Below are 20,062 nucleotides of genomic sequence, written 5' to 3' on the forward strand. Positions count from 1 at the left end.
CAAATGTTTCTAAAAAAAATTAACTACACATTCAGAACTCGTACTTGTCGATTGTAACATCGAAACTAAAATATTTTATAAAGTGATTCCTTTTCATAAATTTTAGCTTGAAATATGACACACTGTGTATAAAATTTGAGAAAGTTTTCAGGAAAACAAGTAAGATAATATTGAGCTGTCCAAAATTCGAATAAAAATACTTATATCGACAACTGTTGTTGAGGAAAAGTATTGCTAGAGGAATATGTCCCGTTACAGCGTCCAGAAGACTCGTTGGATGTTAATGTAACTTCGTACACGAGCACACCGCTATTGGATAGGTAAATGATTAGAGTCACGGTTCTCTGTGACAGATACAACGGCGACTAGTGTTGTTAGCAGTCCTGGTAGGTTGTGTAAGAGGCGAGAACAGTATTAGGTGTAGAATGATCACTACGAAGGACACGGAAATGTCACATACTGGTATACGACAGCATTATCAGCATCTTACAGAGTTTGAAAGGCTCCTCATTGTAGGTCTCCATTTGGCCAGATGGTCGACTTGTGGAACAACCAGGTTTGTGGGGTACTTCGACGTGACAGTGGTCCAGTGTTAGACTGCATGGGAACGTGAGGGCAGTCATGGTTCCTCTAGTAACAGAACAGAGCGAGACTGGAGCTCACCGGCCGACGAAGTCAATAGGAAATCGTCAGAACAAAGCAGACACACACAACAGGGACATCTGATTACAGAGACCATATGGCGAAATACCAAACCCAGAGGGCACAACCAAATTGCATACCAAAATGTAGCCAGACTATCAGCGACCAGAGCAATGATGAATAGATAAGCGATCACAAGTGCTGTTGGAACACAACTGCGTCCTGAGCCGGTCAGAGCCTTTTTTTCTTTTCTTTTCTTTATTGTAATTTCATTCCCCTAGTTCATATGTGTAGGGGAGGGCTGGCAGCGGCACAGTCCACTGCTCTTCAGCCAATTGGCTTTACAAAAATACAGAAGGGGGATTACATAAAAGGGGGGGATAAAAAGGGGGACATAAAAAACACAGTAAATGGAGATGATGGGAATTAAAATGTACACTGAAAAGGGGACATGCCCTGGGGGCAGTTAAAAAGTCGACATAAAGTTAAAAGAACACAGCTGGCAAATCAAAGTGCACTTGAAAAAAACACTGGAGGCAAACACAAGTTAAAAATCGGCCACAGGATAAAAATCAAACAGAGCATGACACTTAAAAAACCACTAGAAATAATGTAGCACTCATGAAGAATAAAAAACCACTGGTAGGGACCTATTGAGGGACTGGAGGCTGGAGAGGAGGGAAAAAGAGGGGAGGAAGGTGCGGTGGGGAGGCTGGGGGAGTGGGAGGAAGAGGGGGGGGAAAAGGGGGCAGGAGGCGCATCAAGGGGCAGGAGAAGGGCAGGGCGGAAGATGAAGAGGGAACAAAAGGCAGGGGGGAGTGCAGAGACACTGAAGGGGAGCACAGGAGAGGGAGGGGGTGCAGGAGGGGGAAAGCCGCTCAGGAGAAGAGAGGGGGAGGAGAGCGAGTCCTGAGGGGGAGGCAGGAGGAAGGTGGGGTTAGAATTGGTAGGAGGGGTAGGTGTCAGGACGAAGTTCATCATCCAGGATGGCTAGGTGGTGGAAGTTGCGTTGGGAAAGGAGGTGGAGGGTGTGGAGATTGGGAGAGGGTGGGACACAATAGTAAAGGCACGGCGACAGAAGGAAGGTGGATACCAGGGTGTGGGGGAGGGGAGGGGAATCGAGTCGGTGAGCAATATACAGGGTGGGGATGTGTTCAAGGAAAAGGAGAAGGTGGGGGAAGGGGATGATGTCACATAGGGTGCACATGGGGGACGGAAGGTGGAGTGCATGGTGCTCGAGGGTTTAGAGAGCGTTATAGAACCTGGGAGGAGCAGAAATCCAAGCAACGGCATAACACAGGATGGGGCAGATCAAGAATTTGTGGGTGTGAACGATGGTGGAAGGATGCAGACCCCGTATCCGGCTGGAAGGATTTTCAGGAGGCAGAGCCTGTTGTGGGCTTTGTGTTGGATTGTAACTGGTCAGAACCCCTGCGCTGGCCGCTTTATAGGATCACCATGAGTGCCGACAGGACGGCACGTGCCCCGCGTTTAGCGCTGTTGCGGCGACAGCAGCGCTCACACACTATAGGAGTGCGGCTGTCGTCTACGTCCGTGCCTTCTGGCGGGCTGTCAAAGCTGTCGGCCTGGGGTACCAGACTCCCAGTCGACAACGTCTGACCACCGCAAGAGGGAATAGCCTTTTATTGTACAACAAGCACATTGCAGCCCCTACGAATCTGTGGTTACTGTCTGAGAACAAGTAGAGGACTGTCGCACCATTGGTCACGGACTACTAGCAGCCAGACTAAGGAATTACCATTCCATGCATAGGCTGTACAACAACACAAAGGGCTGCATTTGGAGTGGTGCCGTCACCAGGAAGCATGGACTGGTGTCACATTGTGTTCAGTGGCTAATCGCTGTCCGGCACTATCCAGGATGACCATTTTTGGCAAGTATGTCGGCGATCTGGGAAGAGATCGCATTCTTCCAATGTTTTGGAGAGGCACAGCGCTGCTACTTCTGGCGCCGTAGTGGGGGGAGCCATCAGGTACGATTTTAGGTCATAGCTGGAAGCAACTGAGGAACTTCGACTTCACAACTGTACGTCGTGGATATCCTGCATCCTCAAGTGTTATCACGTGACAGTATCAAGATGCCATTTTTCAATAGGAGAATGCTCGTTCACACATGGCACATGTCTCGATGATCTGTCTGCATGGTGCTGAGTCAATACCAGAACCCATATATCAAGCACCAGTTCAACAGTTACATGTCAGGAGAGGATATAGTGGCTCTACGACGCTCTTCCCACGTGAAACAGTACATGCACCTAGGCCACAGGGGGAAAGTGGTGGTGGTGGGGAGAACTATAAAGACATGCCGATAAGTAGGCACATAGTACCACAGGTCTCTGTACATTTTATTCGATTTTGTAATCACTGAAATAACATCTAATACCCTCTGCATCTTAAAGTTTCATTTAGTTTTTTCCTCCCTCACTGGGCGCTTCACTTTCTTCTCAAGTTGTGTATACTGAGGAAATACAAACTTCACGTTTGTAGCATGTGTAGATTGAGAAAAATCACTTTACAATATTGACTAGAATACACTCTTTGTAATTTTGAAACTATTGGGGATAAAGTAGCGAAAGATTATACGAGTATTTAAGACTTCTACAGGAATCAGACTGCAGTAGAAGGATAGGACGTGGAAGCAGTAGGTAAGAAGGACTGACAGGTTTGTTTCCTATCCCCCATTTTATATGTTCTGAAACTATTTCTTTGGAATGTTGTATGGAGTGTATACTGTATACGAGCAACAGATTACCAGCAAATATGATGGTTTTTCACACCGGCAAAAGAGACAGATTTATTTTGTGAAATGCTTTTCAGAGTGACATGTTGAACACAAAATGTAAAGGACAAGTGATGTATGCAATGTGATGAATCAAATGTGGATGATAGAACGCCGGAAATCGGCCAACAGGAGCATTGAGACTAATGAACATATCTCCAGAAACACATATGGGTTAACAGCGCAGGAAGTCACCACTGAAGATGTTCCACAACTAAAAGAAGCAAACCACGTATGGCAATAAACAAACTGTCTTCAATTAGTTGCATAGATGGAATATACATCAACGAATTTTGAAGCAACTAAGGAACGACCAAAAACAGAAAAAAATGACTACATTTTATATGTGTTATGATTATTCCTTTATTTTATACGTTGCCTGACAAAAAAAGTGAAGCACCCAGAAGGGAAGGAGAAAAAATCCCGGTCTGACTGAGTATGTGGCGTTATTTCAGTGATTACAAACTCGAGTCAAATTTACAGAGAACTTAACTGTAAGAGTCTACTTATCAGTTCGGTGCTGCACCCACTCTGACCTGGATGAGTGCACTAACTCGGTTAGGAATGGTGTCACAAAGTTGTAACCTCTCCTGAAGCATGCTGTAGAGCCATTGCTATAACTGGTCCTTGACATCTTGGATCCCTGAACTGGAAGGGAGTTGGCATCCGATCTGGTCCCACATATGTTGTATTGGGGTCAGACCTGGAGATCTTGCTGGCCATGAAAGTAAATCAACATGACGCAGACAAGTCATAGAGACACGTGCCGCGTGCGGACGAGCACTGTCCTGTTGAAAAATGGCACCATGATGCCTTCGCGTGAGAGGTAACACCTGCGGAGGTACGACGTCTGTGGCGTACCGTTGTGCCAATCTAAGTTCCCTCAGACACCACCAGCCGTGACCTGAAATCCTATCCGATGGCTCCCACTTAATGACACCAGGAGTAACTCTGCTGTACGTCTCTAAAAACTGTAGCAGTAGGATCTCTCCCTAGTCTAGTTGCTGCTAGTCTCCGATCGGCAATGGAGGGTGACGCGGACTGCTGCAGGGAGTCCGTTACTTGCGCTCGGATGGCAACGGAGATATGAAGGGAATGCGATTTGTTTGGTGTACAGTACGGCATTTCTCCCTCGTGGTGGTCAGATTTGGTCGACCAGAACCTTGACGACCTGTATGTCTGCCCTCACGTTTCTTTGCTGTACAACACTTTTCATGGTAAATAAATGTGTTGTACTTTATTAATGTTTTCATGTTTTCTACGCGCCACTGTGATTTCCGACAGATGGACCGGCCAGCCAAATGGAAACCCATAATGAGGCCCCTTTCAAACTGTCAGGTGTGACAATAACACTGTCTTGCACGAGTACGTAGCATCATCGTGTCCTTAACAATGATCATTCAACATCTGACACTGTTCAAGCCTCTCATATACTCTACCAGACCTGGTAACAACATTGAGCGCGAACATTCCTCATGCATTGTTGTGGGCGTTTTATTGCAGAGAATTGCAACTCTGATCATTTACATATCCGCAGATGGTTTGTACTTGTACAAAGCTAAATTGCGATCCGGCTATGTCTTCTGCGTAATTCATTTTTTGTCTGACTGTTTAGATTGTTAGATTCTGCAGGACTTTCTGTGCATTGCTGTATAGCTTGCGATCTACAACTAAATAATGCTTTTGTAAATTTGGTTGGCGATTTAATAAATAATTTTATGTACAAGAATAATTTTGCTGAGAAAAAATATTTCGTCACTATGTTCTACGAACACGTAGTATCTGTCCTGATGTGTTACGGAAATACACGAACTAACGCTATATATACTACTCCCGCAAGTTACAGTTCTGAACTTCACAGACTACAGAGTTTACACTGCTGCTCTCTATAACGGTATACGGTGTTTTCGGCTAATTTCGTTATAATAATTTTTACTTAAAACTAGTGTGTCATATTTCAAAACTGAACGAATGTACACACTGATGAGGACGCAAGAGCGCTGAAACAGGTTTGGGCGTTTAAAGGAAGTTTGTCTGCATAACAGGCATGCATGAATTCCTACACTACTGGCCATTAAAATTGCTACACCAAGAAGAAATGCAGATGATAAACGGGTATTCATTGGACAAATATATTATACTAGAACTGACATTTGATTACATTTTCATGCAATTTGCGTGCATAGATCCTGAGAAATCAGTACCCAGAACAACCACCTCTGGCCGTAATAACGGCCTTGATACGCCTGGGCATTGAGTCAAACAGAGCTTGCATCGCGTGTACAGCTGCCACACGATACCACAGGTCATCAACAGTAGTGACTGGCGTATTGTGACGAGCCAGTTGCTCGGCCACCACTGACCAGACGTTGTCAATTGGTGAGAGATCTGGAGAATGTGCTGGCCAGGACAGCAGTCCAACATTTTGTGTATCCAGAAAGGCCCGTACAGGACCTGCAACATGCGGTCGTGCATTATCCTGCTGAAATGTAGGGTTTCGCAGGGATCGAGTGAAGGTTAGAGCCACGGGTCGTAATACATCTGAAATGCAACGTCCGCTGTTCAAAGTGCCGTCAATGCGAACAAGAGGTGACCGAGAATTGTAACCAATGGCACCCCATACCATCACGCCGGATGATACGCCAGTATGGCGATGACGAATACACGCTTCCAATGTGCGTTCACCGCGATGTCGCCAAACACGGATGCGACCATCATGATGCAGTAAACAGAACCTGATTCATCCGAAAAAAATGACGTTTTGCCATTCGTGCACCCAGGTTCGTCGTTGCGTACACCATCGCAGGCGCTCCTGTCTGTGATGCAGCGTCAAGGGTAACCGCAACCATGGTCTCTGAGCTGATGGTCCATGCTGCTGCAAACGTCGTCGAACTGTTCGTGCAGATGGTTGTTGTCTTGCAAACGTCCCATCTGTCGACTCAGGGATCGAGACGTGGCTGCACGATCCGTTACAGCCATGCGGACAGAGTGCCTGTCATCTCGACTGCTAGTGATACGAGGCCGTTGGGATCCAGCACGGCGTTCCGTAATACCCTCCTGAACCCACCGATTCCATATTCTGCTAATAGTCATTGGATCTCGACCAACGCGAGCAGCAGTGTCGCGATACGTTAAACCGCAATTGCGATAGGCAACAATCCGACCTTTATCAAAGTCGGAACCGCGATGGTACGCATTTCTCCTCCTTACACGAAGCATCAAAACAACGTTTCACCAGGCAACGCCGGTCAACTGCTGTTTGTGTATGAGAAATCGGTTGGAAACTTTCCTCATGTCAGCACGTTGTAGGTGTCGCCACCGGCGCCAACCTTGTGTGAATGTTCTGAAAAGCTAATCATTTGCATATCACAGCATCTTCTTCCTGTAGGTTAAATTTCGCGTCTGTACCACGTCATCTTCGTGGTGTAGCAATTTTAATGGCCAGTAGTGTAGATTCAGAAACAGATACACTGTATGCTTGATATGACGATTCGTCTGAATGTCCTGATATAAATCCAGATAGCTCCTTGAAGTGTGTACAGATCCCGACACTAATATAAAGCCCTATTTGAACTTTAATATGAATCAGAGGCCTGAGTCTGTATACTTGTACTCGCTACTTTATCTCAACTAAGCTGACTTCGGAGTAGATCGAAGACTGAAGACTCTGGAGACTCGAATGCGCAGCTATAACGCTGGAGCCCATACACTGGAGACTGGAAGCTGCTTGCGGCGGCCTCTTATCGGCGTGGCGTGTGGCGCTTGAGTCACCGATCCAAGAGAGCGTGTCCCTCAAGTGGCCGGCGGTTGAAAGAAGCGGTCACATTTGGCTACTTTACCCGGTAACTTACATAACTGCTACTGCCAACTTCATATAGTGGAACGATGCCCCCTATGTGATAGCGTCTGCTGATGGTACCACAAAGTACCCACTGCAGTTGTAGAGGTCATCTGCTTCAGAGTCCCATGTTCAACAAGCGCTGAAAGGTGTGCTCCGGAACGTGCCCAAACCAGAAAACTCTGTCATCAGATCTGCCACAAACCGTCACCTATCTTGCGTTACAGTCCTGGAAAGTCTCCAACCTTCCAGTTCTGTGATGAAGGGTGGACGTCCAACACCTAGTTGCCTACACGTGGTTTCACCGTCCTTGAACCACGCTCTGTAGATGCTTACGAGAGTGGCCCGCAAATAGCCGACCAGCTTCGCCGTTTCCGAGATACTGGTTTCCAGGCGCCGCGTCGTAACAGCCTACCTCTTGTCAAAGTGGTTTACAACAGTGGTCTACGTCATTCATTCTCGAGGTAGACCGTGTCACAATGCTTCGTCTCATCAGTTAAGTACCTCCTACATGAGTGAGCCTCTCAGAACAGTAAATGTAGCAATGAAACATTTTTGCTGATGAAAGCTGTGTGTCGGACCTTAAGGACTGGGTCGTGAGTCATGGCTGGATAATTCAGTCTGTGAAAGACAAAGGTTCCGGGTTCGACTCCAATTCCAGCACACAGTTGTAATCTGCCAGGAAGTTTCAAAACACCTCACACTCAGCTACAGAGTGAAAATTCGTTCTGGAAATGTATGTTGTATCTCTGGAGCCTTACCTTTATTCTACGCTTAGAGCAAATTGTGCCATTATACCGACTGAAACAACACTTTCTTTTCACAGGCGCCAGCAACGCGGCCGAGCTTCCAGCGCCAGGCGGTGGCGCAAATGCAAGCAGCAAGGGTGGTAATCGACTTGATCTCGATGGTGCTGGTGCGGGCTCTGTCGTTCGTGCAGAAACTCTTGGGAGTGCCGTCCAAGGCGCCGCTCTTCCGGAAAACCCCAACGGCGCCCAAGTAGAGCCACTCAAGCAGGCCACAGAAGCATCTCCCACAGAATCTGTCACAAGTTATGGCTGGAAAAAGTCCGGGTTTGTACACTCTGCGAAAGAAGAAACGGAGAGCGACAGCAAGCAGAAAGACAGCGCTCTCGCTCAAGATGATATGGAAGCACAGACAGCCTCTTCTACATTCCAAGTTCCAGAGGGGGAGACTGTTAAGAAAGACGTCAGTAGACCACCAGGCCTCCAAAGTAATGAAAATTCGCCGACGTCGAGGTATATGAAGCCGGAATCTGAAGACGAGAATGCCAATCTGGGGTCGATATTGGGTCCAGACAAGGGCAGTCCAACCACAGTTCAGCCCTACGTTGACCGAAAATCAGAAGCTACTCAATCTGGTTCCAGAAATATAGTGACTCAGCCTCCGATGGCAACACACGCCTTTTCTGATCAGAAGGTTCCAATGTCGGACGACACGTTCCCCCCAGCTGCTCGAGTCAATGAAGGTTCTCCAATGTCTGCCAGCTTGCAAGCACAGGATGCAGCTGGAACAGACATTCGGGTGGAACAACATGACAATCCTGGCGAAACAGACACAGTAGCAGCTTCAACCACAAGGAAGCCAGTAATGAAGATAGTGTCTGAAGGTGTTATACATCCATCCGCTATTCCTAGTGGCCGCTCCGTTTCCCTTCCAAGTAATCTTATTCGATCACAGGTTGCAGAACCGGTGCTTCAGGATACTATTCTTGGCCAAGCTTCAGAACCTCAGTCGGCTCATCAGACACATTTAGAACCTCCATCGAGCAACCATAAAGCAGAGTTTGGTGAACCCGCTGCTGATTCTAAGGTCTTGCACCGGCCTCATCCAGTTGACACAGTCCACCAGGAACTGGAAGACACTGCCCCGGGCTTTTTGCCTTCTGCTGGCCGGGTAAAAGTAACTACTACAAGTCGTTCTGGAAGTCCTTCAGTGACAGCTGATGTGACGTACCCTCCCACTGCTATTGGAAGTGAAGTTGTATCTAATGCGAAGATTAGTCGCCTGGTAGATCCGGTACGACAGGAGCTTGAGGATCCCACACCGGGACCCTCTCAAGTCGCAGGAGGACTGGGTTCCAAAGTCACTGTACGCAACAGTAACACTGCCGCGGCTGCTTCGCCTGTGGACTCGAGAACATTACTTCGGTCCCAGCTTGTGGATCCTGTTCATCAGGAACTTGAAGATACCACGCCGGGTGTCATGGTTAAGTCAGCAACAAATGGCCCTCAGACGACAGAGGCGACTGCTCACGATGGAGCCAGCAAGGTTTGTTCTGCAATATTTGTTAGCTTTCTGTTGTCCCTCCAGCTCTCTGTACATTCTTCTCGAGCTTCGTTATTCGAAATGTTCAGCTGATGTAATACAATGTTTCACTAGTACTCCTATCTTCACTCAGACTTAAGACGTTATCATCTCGCAAGTCAATTAGAAGACGTTTGCAGACATAATGAGGAAGATTATGTTTCAAAGGGCACAAAGCGATAAGCTATCAAAAGACTACATTATTAACTAGTATCTCAGTATGTGTAAGTTAGCATATTTTGCTGACACAGACGGAAAATATACTGTGGACGAAAGAAGGTTCTCAGAAATCCACATGTATAGTTATGTATGCATTACGTTTCACGCGAACCGCAGTTTTCTCAAAGTTAAAATAAATAAAAAATAAATAAATAGTGAACATCTGTTCTGTTTCCGTAACTTCTTCACACACCCTGCTACAGACACGAATGTAGCTCTTGAGAATGAAGTTTCAGCTTGAAAACTATAAAAATAATAAATTTACAGTGACTTATTATTATCAAATGTCAAAACCTAAAACTGAAGAAACTTTTCCAGGTTTATAAGCCGCATCATTTCGGATAAAACACTCAAGCTTTTGACGGCAACCTGCGCCATCGTCATCAGTAGTAAGAAACCTCCAGCTACCAGGACTGGTATGATGTTCCCCTTATATTGGCATGATTGCAACATCTGTCACAAATCAAAGAGCCGAAGTGACACGTTCATGGAAAGCGAGTTTCGCAGTTCGCAGCAGCTCCAGTCCACTGTGGGACCAACGACGTCACATCCGCGGTGGGTTAACGCCACGTTTGAAACTGCCACTCCCGCGTCCCTACAAGCATCAAGGATCCGCCTTCGCCTTCGTTCAATATCCAGAATCCGCCCCATGTGCTACTAAAAGTGTACCCCCTATCTCTGTTAAAATATTTGCTGTTAAACTTAATATCTGTCGCGTCCTCTATAACAGAATCCGAGTGTGATGACGCACGGACTAAGACTCTCTTCAAGTTGTATTTTACGTCCATTTTTCAGGTGACGCTCAGCTATGGCCGACTTATCAACCTTTCGTTTAATATCTTGCTTGTTTTCAGTACAACATTCCAGGACACCATACGTACCGGCTACTCGAAGAGCTAAATCGTCTTTAATAGTGGGGTAACGTATCTAGTATCTTGCTTGGGAGGTGGACCGGAACATTAGTCTCACACCAAGCCTCTTCAACAAGCGTCCTAACTTGCTGCTCTTTGCTCCACAGTACGCCAGGAATGCATCCGGCCGATTCACAAGACCTCCTTCGTCGGTGGCACCAAAAAGATTTAGAAATGTCACCCTTTCTGTAACCATTCCCTCTGAACAAGCGTCTCAAATCCTGCAATTCAGACTGGAGGTGGTCCTCATCAGAAACAATCTTTGCTCTGTCTACTGATGTGTTCAGGACCGCTTTGGATATAGAACGAAAGCAAAGACGGATGCATGGCGCTCGTAGGAAGTCAGGGACGGCAGTTTAAAATGTGGCGCCGTCCCCTGGGGCCACGTGACTTCACTAGTCCCACTGCGGACCGGAGCTACTGCGAGCTACAACGCGCTTTTCGCAATCGAGAAGAGTTTATTGAGGCATGCCGCCGAGAAATACTCCGAAGACTCTTAACCTGAACCCAAAAGTTGGTTCGGACACTGCAGTGCTTCACTTGACCTGTATCATCGTACTGGAAGCGGTAAGCTGTTACCTTCCTCCGACCTTTGAATCTTCCAACCCAGCCAGTTATAGGGAAACCTACACTTTATCGTGGATCTCACGGTGGAGCTTGACATTCTTCACACTAGCAAATTATTCCTCAGGTGAAAAAATCTATGACAGAATAAACCCTGGAGCCAGCTGTGTATGGAAAAAGGAACCCTTATACCGATAGTTTAGCACTATCTTATTGAGCCACATGTGCATCTAAATTTTAATTTGTTTTATACTACATATAAATCCTTATGCTACAAGAAAGTATATTAGCTAATTTATGTTACGATTTGTTGTTGTTTTTGTGGCCTTCAGCCCAAAGACTGGTTTAATGCAGCTCTCCATGCTACTCTATCCTGTGCAAGCCTATTCAACTTCACATAGCTGTTGAAGCCCACATTCTTCTGAATCTGCTTACTTCATTCATCTCTTTATCTCCCAGTTCTGTTCACCACTTCCTCATTAGTTACGTGATCGACTCACCTGATCTTCAACGTTCATCTGTAGCACAACATTCCGAAAGCTTCTATTCTCTTTTTGTCTGAACTGTTTATCGTCCACGTTTCACTTACGTGCATGACTACACTCCAGACAAATGCCTTCAGAAGAGACTTCGTAACACATAAATCTACACTCCTGGAAATTGAAATAAGAACACCGCGAATTCATTGTCCCAGGAAGGGGAAACTTTATTGACACATTCCTGGGGTCAGATACATCACATGATCACACTGACAGAACCACAGGCACATAGACACAGGCAACAGAGCATTCACAATGTCGGCACTAGTACAGTGTATATCCACCTTTCGCAGCAGTGCAGGCTGCTATTCTCCCATGGAGACGATCGTAGAGATGCTGGATGTAGTGCTGTGGAACGGCTTGCCATGCCATTTCCACCTGGCGCCTCAGTTGGACCAGCGTTCATGCTGGACGTGCAGACCGCGTGAGACCACGCTTCATCCAGTCCCAAACATGCTCAATGGGGGACGGATCCGGAGATCTTACTGGCCAGGGTAGTTGACTTACACCTTCTAGAGCACGTTGGGTGGCACGGGATACATGCGGACGTGCATTGTCCTGTTGGAACAGCAAGTTCCCTTGCCGGTCTAGGAATGGTAGAATGATGGGTTCGATGACGGTTTGGATGTACCGTGCACTATTCAGTGTCCCCTCGACGATCACCAGTGGTGTACGGCCAGTGTAGGAGATCGCTCCCCACACCATGATGCCGGGTGTTGGCCCTGTGTGCCTCGGTCGTATGCAGTCCTGATTGTGGCGCTCACCTGCACGGCGCCAAACACGCATACGACCATCATTGGCACCAAGGCAGAAGCGACTCTCATCGCTGAAGACGACACGTCTCCATTCGTCCCTCCATTCACGCCTGTCGCGACACCACTGGAGGCGGGCTGCACGATGTTGGGGCGTGGGCGGAAGACGGCCTAACGGTTTGCGGGACCGTAGCCCAGCTTCATGGAGACGGTTGCGAATGGTCCTCGCCGATACCCCAGGAGCAACAGTGTCCCTAATTTGCTGGGAAGTGGCGGTGCGGTCCCCTACGGCACTGCGTAGGATCCTACGGTGTTGGCGTGCATCCGTGCGTCGCTGCGGTCCGGTCCCAGGTCGACAGGCACGTGCACCTTCCGCCGACCACTGGCGACAACATCGATGTACTGTGGAGACCTCACGCCCCACGTGTTGAGCAATTCGGCGGTACGTCCACCCGGCCTCCCACATGCCCACTATACGCCCTCGCTCAAAGTCCGTCAACTGCACATACGGTTCACGTCCACGCTGTCGCGGCATGCTGCCATTGTTAAAGACTGCGATGGAGCTCCGTATGCCACGGCAAACTGGCTGACACTGACGGCGGCGGTGCACAAATGCTGCGCAGCTAGCGCCATTCGACGGCCAACACCGCGGTTCCTGGTGTGTCCGCTGTGGCGTGCGTGTGATCATTGCTTGTACAGCCCTCTCGCAGTGTCCGGAGCAAGTATGGTGGGTCTGACACACCGGTGTCAATGTGTTCTTTTTTCCATTTCCAGGAGTGTATATTCCCTGTTAATAAATTTCTCTTCTTTAGAAGCTATTTTCTTGCCATTGCCAGTCTACATTTTATATCCTCTCTACTTCGCCATCATCAGTTATTTTGCTGCCCAAATAGCAAAACTCTTTTATAACTTTATGCGTCTTGTTTCCTAATCTGCTTTCCTTAGCATCACCTGATTTAAATCGACTACATTCCATTATCCTTGTTTTGCTTTTGTTGATGCTTATCTTATATCCTCCTTTCAAGACATTGTCCATTCTGTTCAAATGCTCTTCCAAATCCTTTGCTGTCTTTGACAGAACTACAAAGTCATCGGCGAACCTCAAAGTTTTAGTTTCTTCTCCCTGAAGTTTAATACCTACACCAAATCTTTCTTTTGTTTCCTTTACTGCTTGTACTATGTACAGTCGTGGACAAAACGAGAGAGACCCCTCGCCTTTTCGTTATGCTGATCCGCACTGCTTTAAAGTCTGCTACACAGCATAACAGGCAAAGCCACGAAGTGCTACCAGCATACTATGCAAGTTCGCTCGGCTGATGTGCTGAGATAGCTAGCACTGGAGAAACTCGAACTTCGAAGACGCCACAGCATCGTCTGCCACCACTTCATGGGAAACGAAATACCTCAAGTATAAGCCAATGTGTTGTATTCGCACATCTGTGACTATGACTTGGATATAAAGTGTAGTTATGGATAGTACGTATGCTCAGATTGCGAATCTAACATCATGAATAAAGACAAGGGGAAATGAATTAGGCGTTCTTCCTCTTCCGTAACATCAAATATATTTTAGTTATTCTTTCTTAAATGGACTGCGCAGAAAATCATTCGCCAGAAGTGAATAACTTTTTAGTAACCCCAGATGATATTAACAGCTTGCCGGCGCGGGTCAGCCGTGCGCTCAACGGCGTCATATCGCAAACCGCGCGGCTCCTTGCGCCGTCAGTTCGAATCCTACCCCGGGTATGGATGTGTGTTAGGTTCGGTAGGTTGAAGTAGTTCTAGATCTAGGGGACTGATGACCTAAGCAGTTTGGTGGCATAGTTCTTAGAGCCATTTTTTGACCTTTCGCGTAAATTTTCTTTACATAAACTGCCGTATCTTTAGATTGCATTGACATAGCTCACTTTTTTACACCACCAAGGGACCGTATACCGCAGGAAATGCGATACATTTCCGCTTATTATGTCTACCTGTACTCGAGGTAAACGGGTTTTAAAGGTTGGGTAGACAGATAGACGTTCAAGAACGTCAGACTAGTAAGGGTTCCATTTTTACCGATTTACGTGACGAAATCCTAACAACGAAAATAGCTACCACAGTTACTGAGGATGAGGACCGCATAATAATTTCCCCTACTCTTTATTCGAAATGTTCCAGTTTCAGTCGATACATCAGCATATTAATCGTAGCTACGCTTTCGATCCAAATCATGTTTACAGGAATGCAAATAAAATCCATTTGCCTATACACGTGGCACTTCAGATCCCACTATTAACGCCACCGCGTTTTAGATGTGCGAGCGTTCCCATTGCTAGCTACCTTAAGGAACGCTTCGGCTAATGAATGTTTTCTGGCTGTGGGACGTCTAATGGAGAATTCGAAACATTGTAGAATACGTTTGGCACCTAAGTCGCCGTTTATTTCCTGGGGTCGTGCAGAATTATTCCACTAAATTTACTCGCTAATAACAGTTTTTGTTATTTCGATAAACGTCCCTAATGACTGTCACATAGCGGTGACATAAACGTAGACAATTCATGTTTTTAAATCCAGAAAACTCTGTGCAACAGAAATTGCAGATCATTTTCCCATTTTCGTTCCGAAATTGCCGGCTTATTCATGTCTGGGGTAATAATAGAGGGCTGTTTGCCTGGGTTGTCTGCTAGCCTAGTGAAAGGTGTTTGCTACTGCAAGGGAGGTCTGGTTTGTTTTCGGTTCTAATCTCGATGGAGGCAGATAGACTATCAGTAAGGGAATTTTAAGAAATTCTCGCGCCCCCAATACGTTTTATTGCTGCCTTTATTCTGTACCGGCGCCCTGTGAATGTCGATACTTGTTGCTGCCTACTTTTTCCGCATCTGTCAGTAATTGAATTGACTTAAGTATGGCACTGAATGATTTTTAACTGAATTTCGTTATGAATCTTCACGCATCGCTAAATTTGCACACTTTCGTGGTAGGTCAGCAACGGTAATCCGGTATGACTGGTCTAAACGTTGACACAGATCATTTCGCGGCCGAATGCGCATAATATTTTGCTAATTCGTAACGATCTGGGGTACTTTGTCTTACTAAAACAGTTATGTTATCTCGATAAGCTGAAATTCATTTTTATTAGTACAGTTCATACTAATTAGCGTTTCTTCTTTCATTGATATCTTATATTTAGATGTTGTGTTTAACACACTAATCAGCATTAATACAGTCTTACACATGATTGAAAACAGTCTGACAAATTTCGGATAGTTTTTCAATTTCACGCCTGTGCATAATATGTTGGTAGCACTTCGTCGCCTTGCCTGTTATGCTGTGTAGCAGACTTCAAAGCTGTGCGGATCAGCATAACCAAAAGGCGAGGGTCTCGCTCTTTTTGTCCACGACTGTACATATTGAATATCATAGGGGATAGGCTACAATCATGTCTCTCTCCCTTCTCCACCACTGCTTCCCTCCCATGTCCCTCGACTCTTATAACTGCCTTCTGGTTTCATTAAAGGTTGTGAACAGCCTGTAGCTGTCGGTATTTTACCCCTGCTACCTTCATAATTTCAAAGAGAGTAATCCAGTCAACATTGTCAAAAGCTTTCTGTAAGTCTACAAATGCTATAAATGTAGAGTTGTCTTCCCTCAACATATCTTCTAAGATATGTCGTAGGGTCAGTATTGCCTCGCGAGTTCCTATTTTTCTCCGGAATCCAAACTGATCTTCTCCGAGGTTGGCCTCCATCAATTTTTCCATTCATCATTAAAGAATCCATGATAGCATTTGTCACCATGACTTATTAAATTGATAGTTCTGTAATTTTCACACCTGTCAGCAACTGCTTTGTTTGTAACTGAAATTATTACACTTTTCTTGAAGTCTGAGGGTATGTCGCCTGCCTCATATGCATTGCACACCAGGTGGAAGAGTTTTGTCATGGCTGGTTCTCCCAGGCTATCAGTAGCTCTGACGGAATATCGCCTACTCCAGGCGCCTTGTTTCGACTTAAATCTTTCAGAGCTCTGTCAAACTGTTCTTGCAGTATCACATCTCTCATCTCCTCTTCATATACGTCCTCTTCCCTTTCTATAATATTCCTTTCACGTTCATTTCCCTTATATAGACCCTCCATATACTTCTTCCACCTTTCAGCTTTCACTTCTTTGCTTAGGATTGGTTTTCCATCTGAATTCTTGATATTTATACATCTGCTTGTCTTTTCTCCGAAGACGTCTATAATATTCCTGTAGGCAGTATCTGCCTTTTCCATACTGAAATATGCTTCTAAATCTTTACATTTCTTTTTAGCCATTTTGCACTTCCCATCAATCTCATTTTTTTAAACGTTTGTATTCCCTTTCACCCGCTTGATTCTTCAATTAAATTCAATTTCTCTTGTGTTATCCAAGGTTTTTTACTAGGCCTTGTCTTTTTACCCATTTGATCCTCTTCTGTCATCTTCTACCGTATTCCTTTTCTCTGTTCTTGTCAACCGTTGCTTAATGCTTCCTCTGAAACTCTCAACAACCTGTGGTTCTTCCAAGTTATCCAGGTCCCATCTCCTTCATTTCCTACCTTCTTCCAATTTCTTCAGTTTTAATCTACAGTTCATAACCAATAAATTGTGCACTGAGTCTACACCTCCCACTGGAAATGTTTGGTTCCTAAATCTCTGTCTAACCATTACACAACCAGTCTGAAACATTCTGGTGCCTCCAGGTCTCTTTCATGTTTACACCCTTCTTTAATGATTCTTAAACCAAATGTTAGCAATGATTAACTTATGCTCTGTACAAAATTCTACCAGATTGCTTCCACTTTTATTCATTTCCCCCATTCCATATTCGTCTACTATTTTTCCGTCTCTCCGTTTTCCTGCTATTGAATTTCAGTCCCTCATCACAATTAAATTTTCATCTCCCTTAGGTATCTGAATAATTTCCCTTATCTCATCATACATTTCTTCAATCTCTTCATCATCTGCAGAGTTTGTTGGCATGAAAACATGTACTGCTGTGGTAAGCATTGGCTTCATGTCTGTCTTGTTTACAATAATGCGCTCACTATGCTGTTCATTGTAGCTTATCCACGTTCCTACTTTATTATTCATTATTAAACCCACTCTTGCATTACTCCTATTTGACTTTGTATTTACAATCGTGTATTCGCCTCATCAGAAGTCCTGTTCCACCTGCCACTGCCGGCCGCAATGGTCATGCGGTTCTAGGCGCTCAGTCCGGAACCACGCGACTGCTACGGTCGCAGGTTCGAATCCTGCCTCAGGCATGGATGTGTGTGATGTCCTTAGGTTAGTTGGGTTTAAGTAGTTCTAAGTTCTAGGGGACTGATGACCACAGTGTTAAGTCCCATAGTGCTCAGAGCCCTTTGAGCCACCTGCCACCGAACTTCACTAACTCCAACTATGTATAACTTGAGAGTATCCTTTTCCCTTTTTAAATTTTCTAACACACCCATCCAATTAAGGGATCTAACATTCCACACTCTGATCCGTAAAATACCTTTTTCCTGATGACGCCATCCTCCTGAGTAGTTCCCGCCCAAAGATCCTAATGGGGGCTGTTTTACCTCCGGTAATTTTACCCAAGAGGACGTCATCATTATTTAACCATACAGTAGATCTGCATGCCCTCAGGAAAAAAATACGGCTGTAGTTTTCCCTTGCTTTCAGCTGTTCGCAATACCAGCACAGCAAGGCTGTTTTGGTTGATGTTACAAGGCCAGATCAGTCAACCGTCCATACCGTCGTCCCTGATTATACTGAAAAGTCTGATGCCCCTCTTCAGGAACCACACCTTTGTATGGCCTCTCAACAGCCCCTCCATTGTGATTGCACCCACGGTATGGCTATCTCTATTGCTGAGGCACGCAAGCCACCCCACCACCTCATAGTCCTTGGTTCATAACCTTTTTTGTAGCTGATAAGCAACTTTATCCGATCAAGGTGAAAAATGCTGAGGATAAGAGACAGAAACCTAAGGATGTCATGAAATTATTACAGAGAAGCTTGTGATTTTTTGATAAACTTCAGTGATTTAGCAGTTCGGTTGGGTAATGCATGTCCTCGGCGCTGCTGTTAAGGTATGCCATGCATAGAAGTTGTTACACAAAGGCAGCGAAAAATGAAGGTAAAATTTGACTGACAGAAATCTTATTTTGCACAGCACATGAAAAGCAAGCTTCTACAGACAAAAAGTATGGCATTGTGCAGAGATTTTATGAACAAATCTAAACTAAATCAGTATGTAAGTTAATAGCGAAAACTACCCATGTAGTTGATAGCACATGCTGTTGTTGTTGTGGTCTTCAGTCCTGAGACTTGTTTGATGCAGCTCTCCATACTGCTCTATCCTGTGCAAGCTTCTTCAATGGGCCCATATTCTTTGGGTTCTTGCACCACTGTTCCTTCGTTTCGAGGATGAAGTAGAGCAATTTTTGAAAACTAGATATATGCAAAAAAATTTCAAAACTGAGTTAGGCATGGTAATGGCATAATATTGACCTTTTACATCAACACCTGAACCAAGTTTTAGTAAATGTTGACTACTGCTGTACGTATGACCACTCCAAATCACATGGTTTTAGCAAAACATCATATATGCATTCTTACAGTTACAGCAGAAGCCAACAAATGCAATATAATTACACTCTAATCTCTCAGCTCTCTTTCAGCAGCAAGCAATTAACAATAATGGAGTATACTGGATGCCTTAAATGATTTTACTCATTGTTGTAGCGATATTTACTGGTGGAATAGTGTTTCAACAAGACGTCATTGTCATCAGAACACCTGCAGCTCACTTTTCCATTAGTATTCAAATGGCGCACACCTATAAGTCTTCAAAGAAGCATTGCAAGCAGAAGCAGAACTGATGATGATTCTTATGATTCTGAAAACGGCATGCAGGTTAAAGAGTGTTTCAATAGGAGGAAATCCCGATTCAAGAATAGCTTACATAGACCTGAAACACAAAGCAAAAAAGTGTAAAAAGGAACTTACCATTATGTGCAATCATGGACTTGAGGTTTCACCTCCAAAAGCTAAAGGAATGAAAGAGTGCAAAGCTGCTGGACTCTCCTCTGAAAATATTCCCCAATTAAATCATCACGTGACATCATTAAATAAAGTGAATCAAGATGAGTTTTGGTTAAAATTTCTTGATATTTCCTCACCTCAGTGCAGAGTAGTGGTCACCCAGAACGCAAAAAGGAAGAAAATAGTGACAGTGGAACATACTATTAGAAGAAGGGATGATGAAATAGTGCCTGTTTGTGCTGCCACTTTCCAAGAAGTATCTAGCATGTCAAAGAATACGTTGTCCTATCTAGCAAGCAGGTTCCATGAAGGAGGAAGGTTGCTAAAGGAAAGTAGAGGAGGCAATGAAAGAGGAAAGGATCATAAGGAGGTAACTATTGCTATTAAGAATGATATAAAATAAATATAAATGCAGAGAGAGCCATCATGG

At 45.2% G+C, this 20,062-nt stretch overlaps 1 protein-coding gene across 1 annotated transcript in view; it reads left to right on the forward strand.

Annotated features, from left to right (window-relative positions):
- Positions 1 to 20,062, forward strand: part of LOC124621817 — a 524,408-nt gene that overhangs the window by 425,188 nt on the left and 79,158 nt on the right. Inside the window, exon 4 of the mRNA XM_047147256.1 lies at positions 8,106 to 9,571. Coding sequence (XP_047003212.1) covers positions 8,106 to 9,571 — 1,466 coding nt within the window. The remainder of the gene's footprint in view (positions 1 to 8,105; positions 9,572 to 20,062) is intronic.

This window comes from Schistocerca americana, chromosome 7 (assembly GCF_021461395.2).
Source record: "Schistocerca americana isolate TAMUIC-IGC-003095 chromosome 7, iqSchAmer2.1, whole genome shotgun sequence".
In the NCBI taxonomy this organism is placed as follows: domain Eukaryota; kingdom Metazoa; phylum Arthropoda; class Insecta; order Orthoptera; family Acrididae; genus Schistocerca; species Schistocerca americana.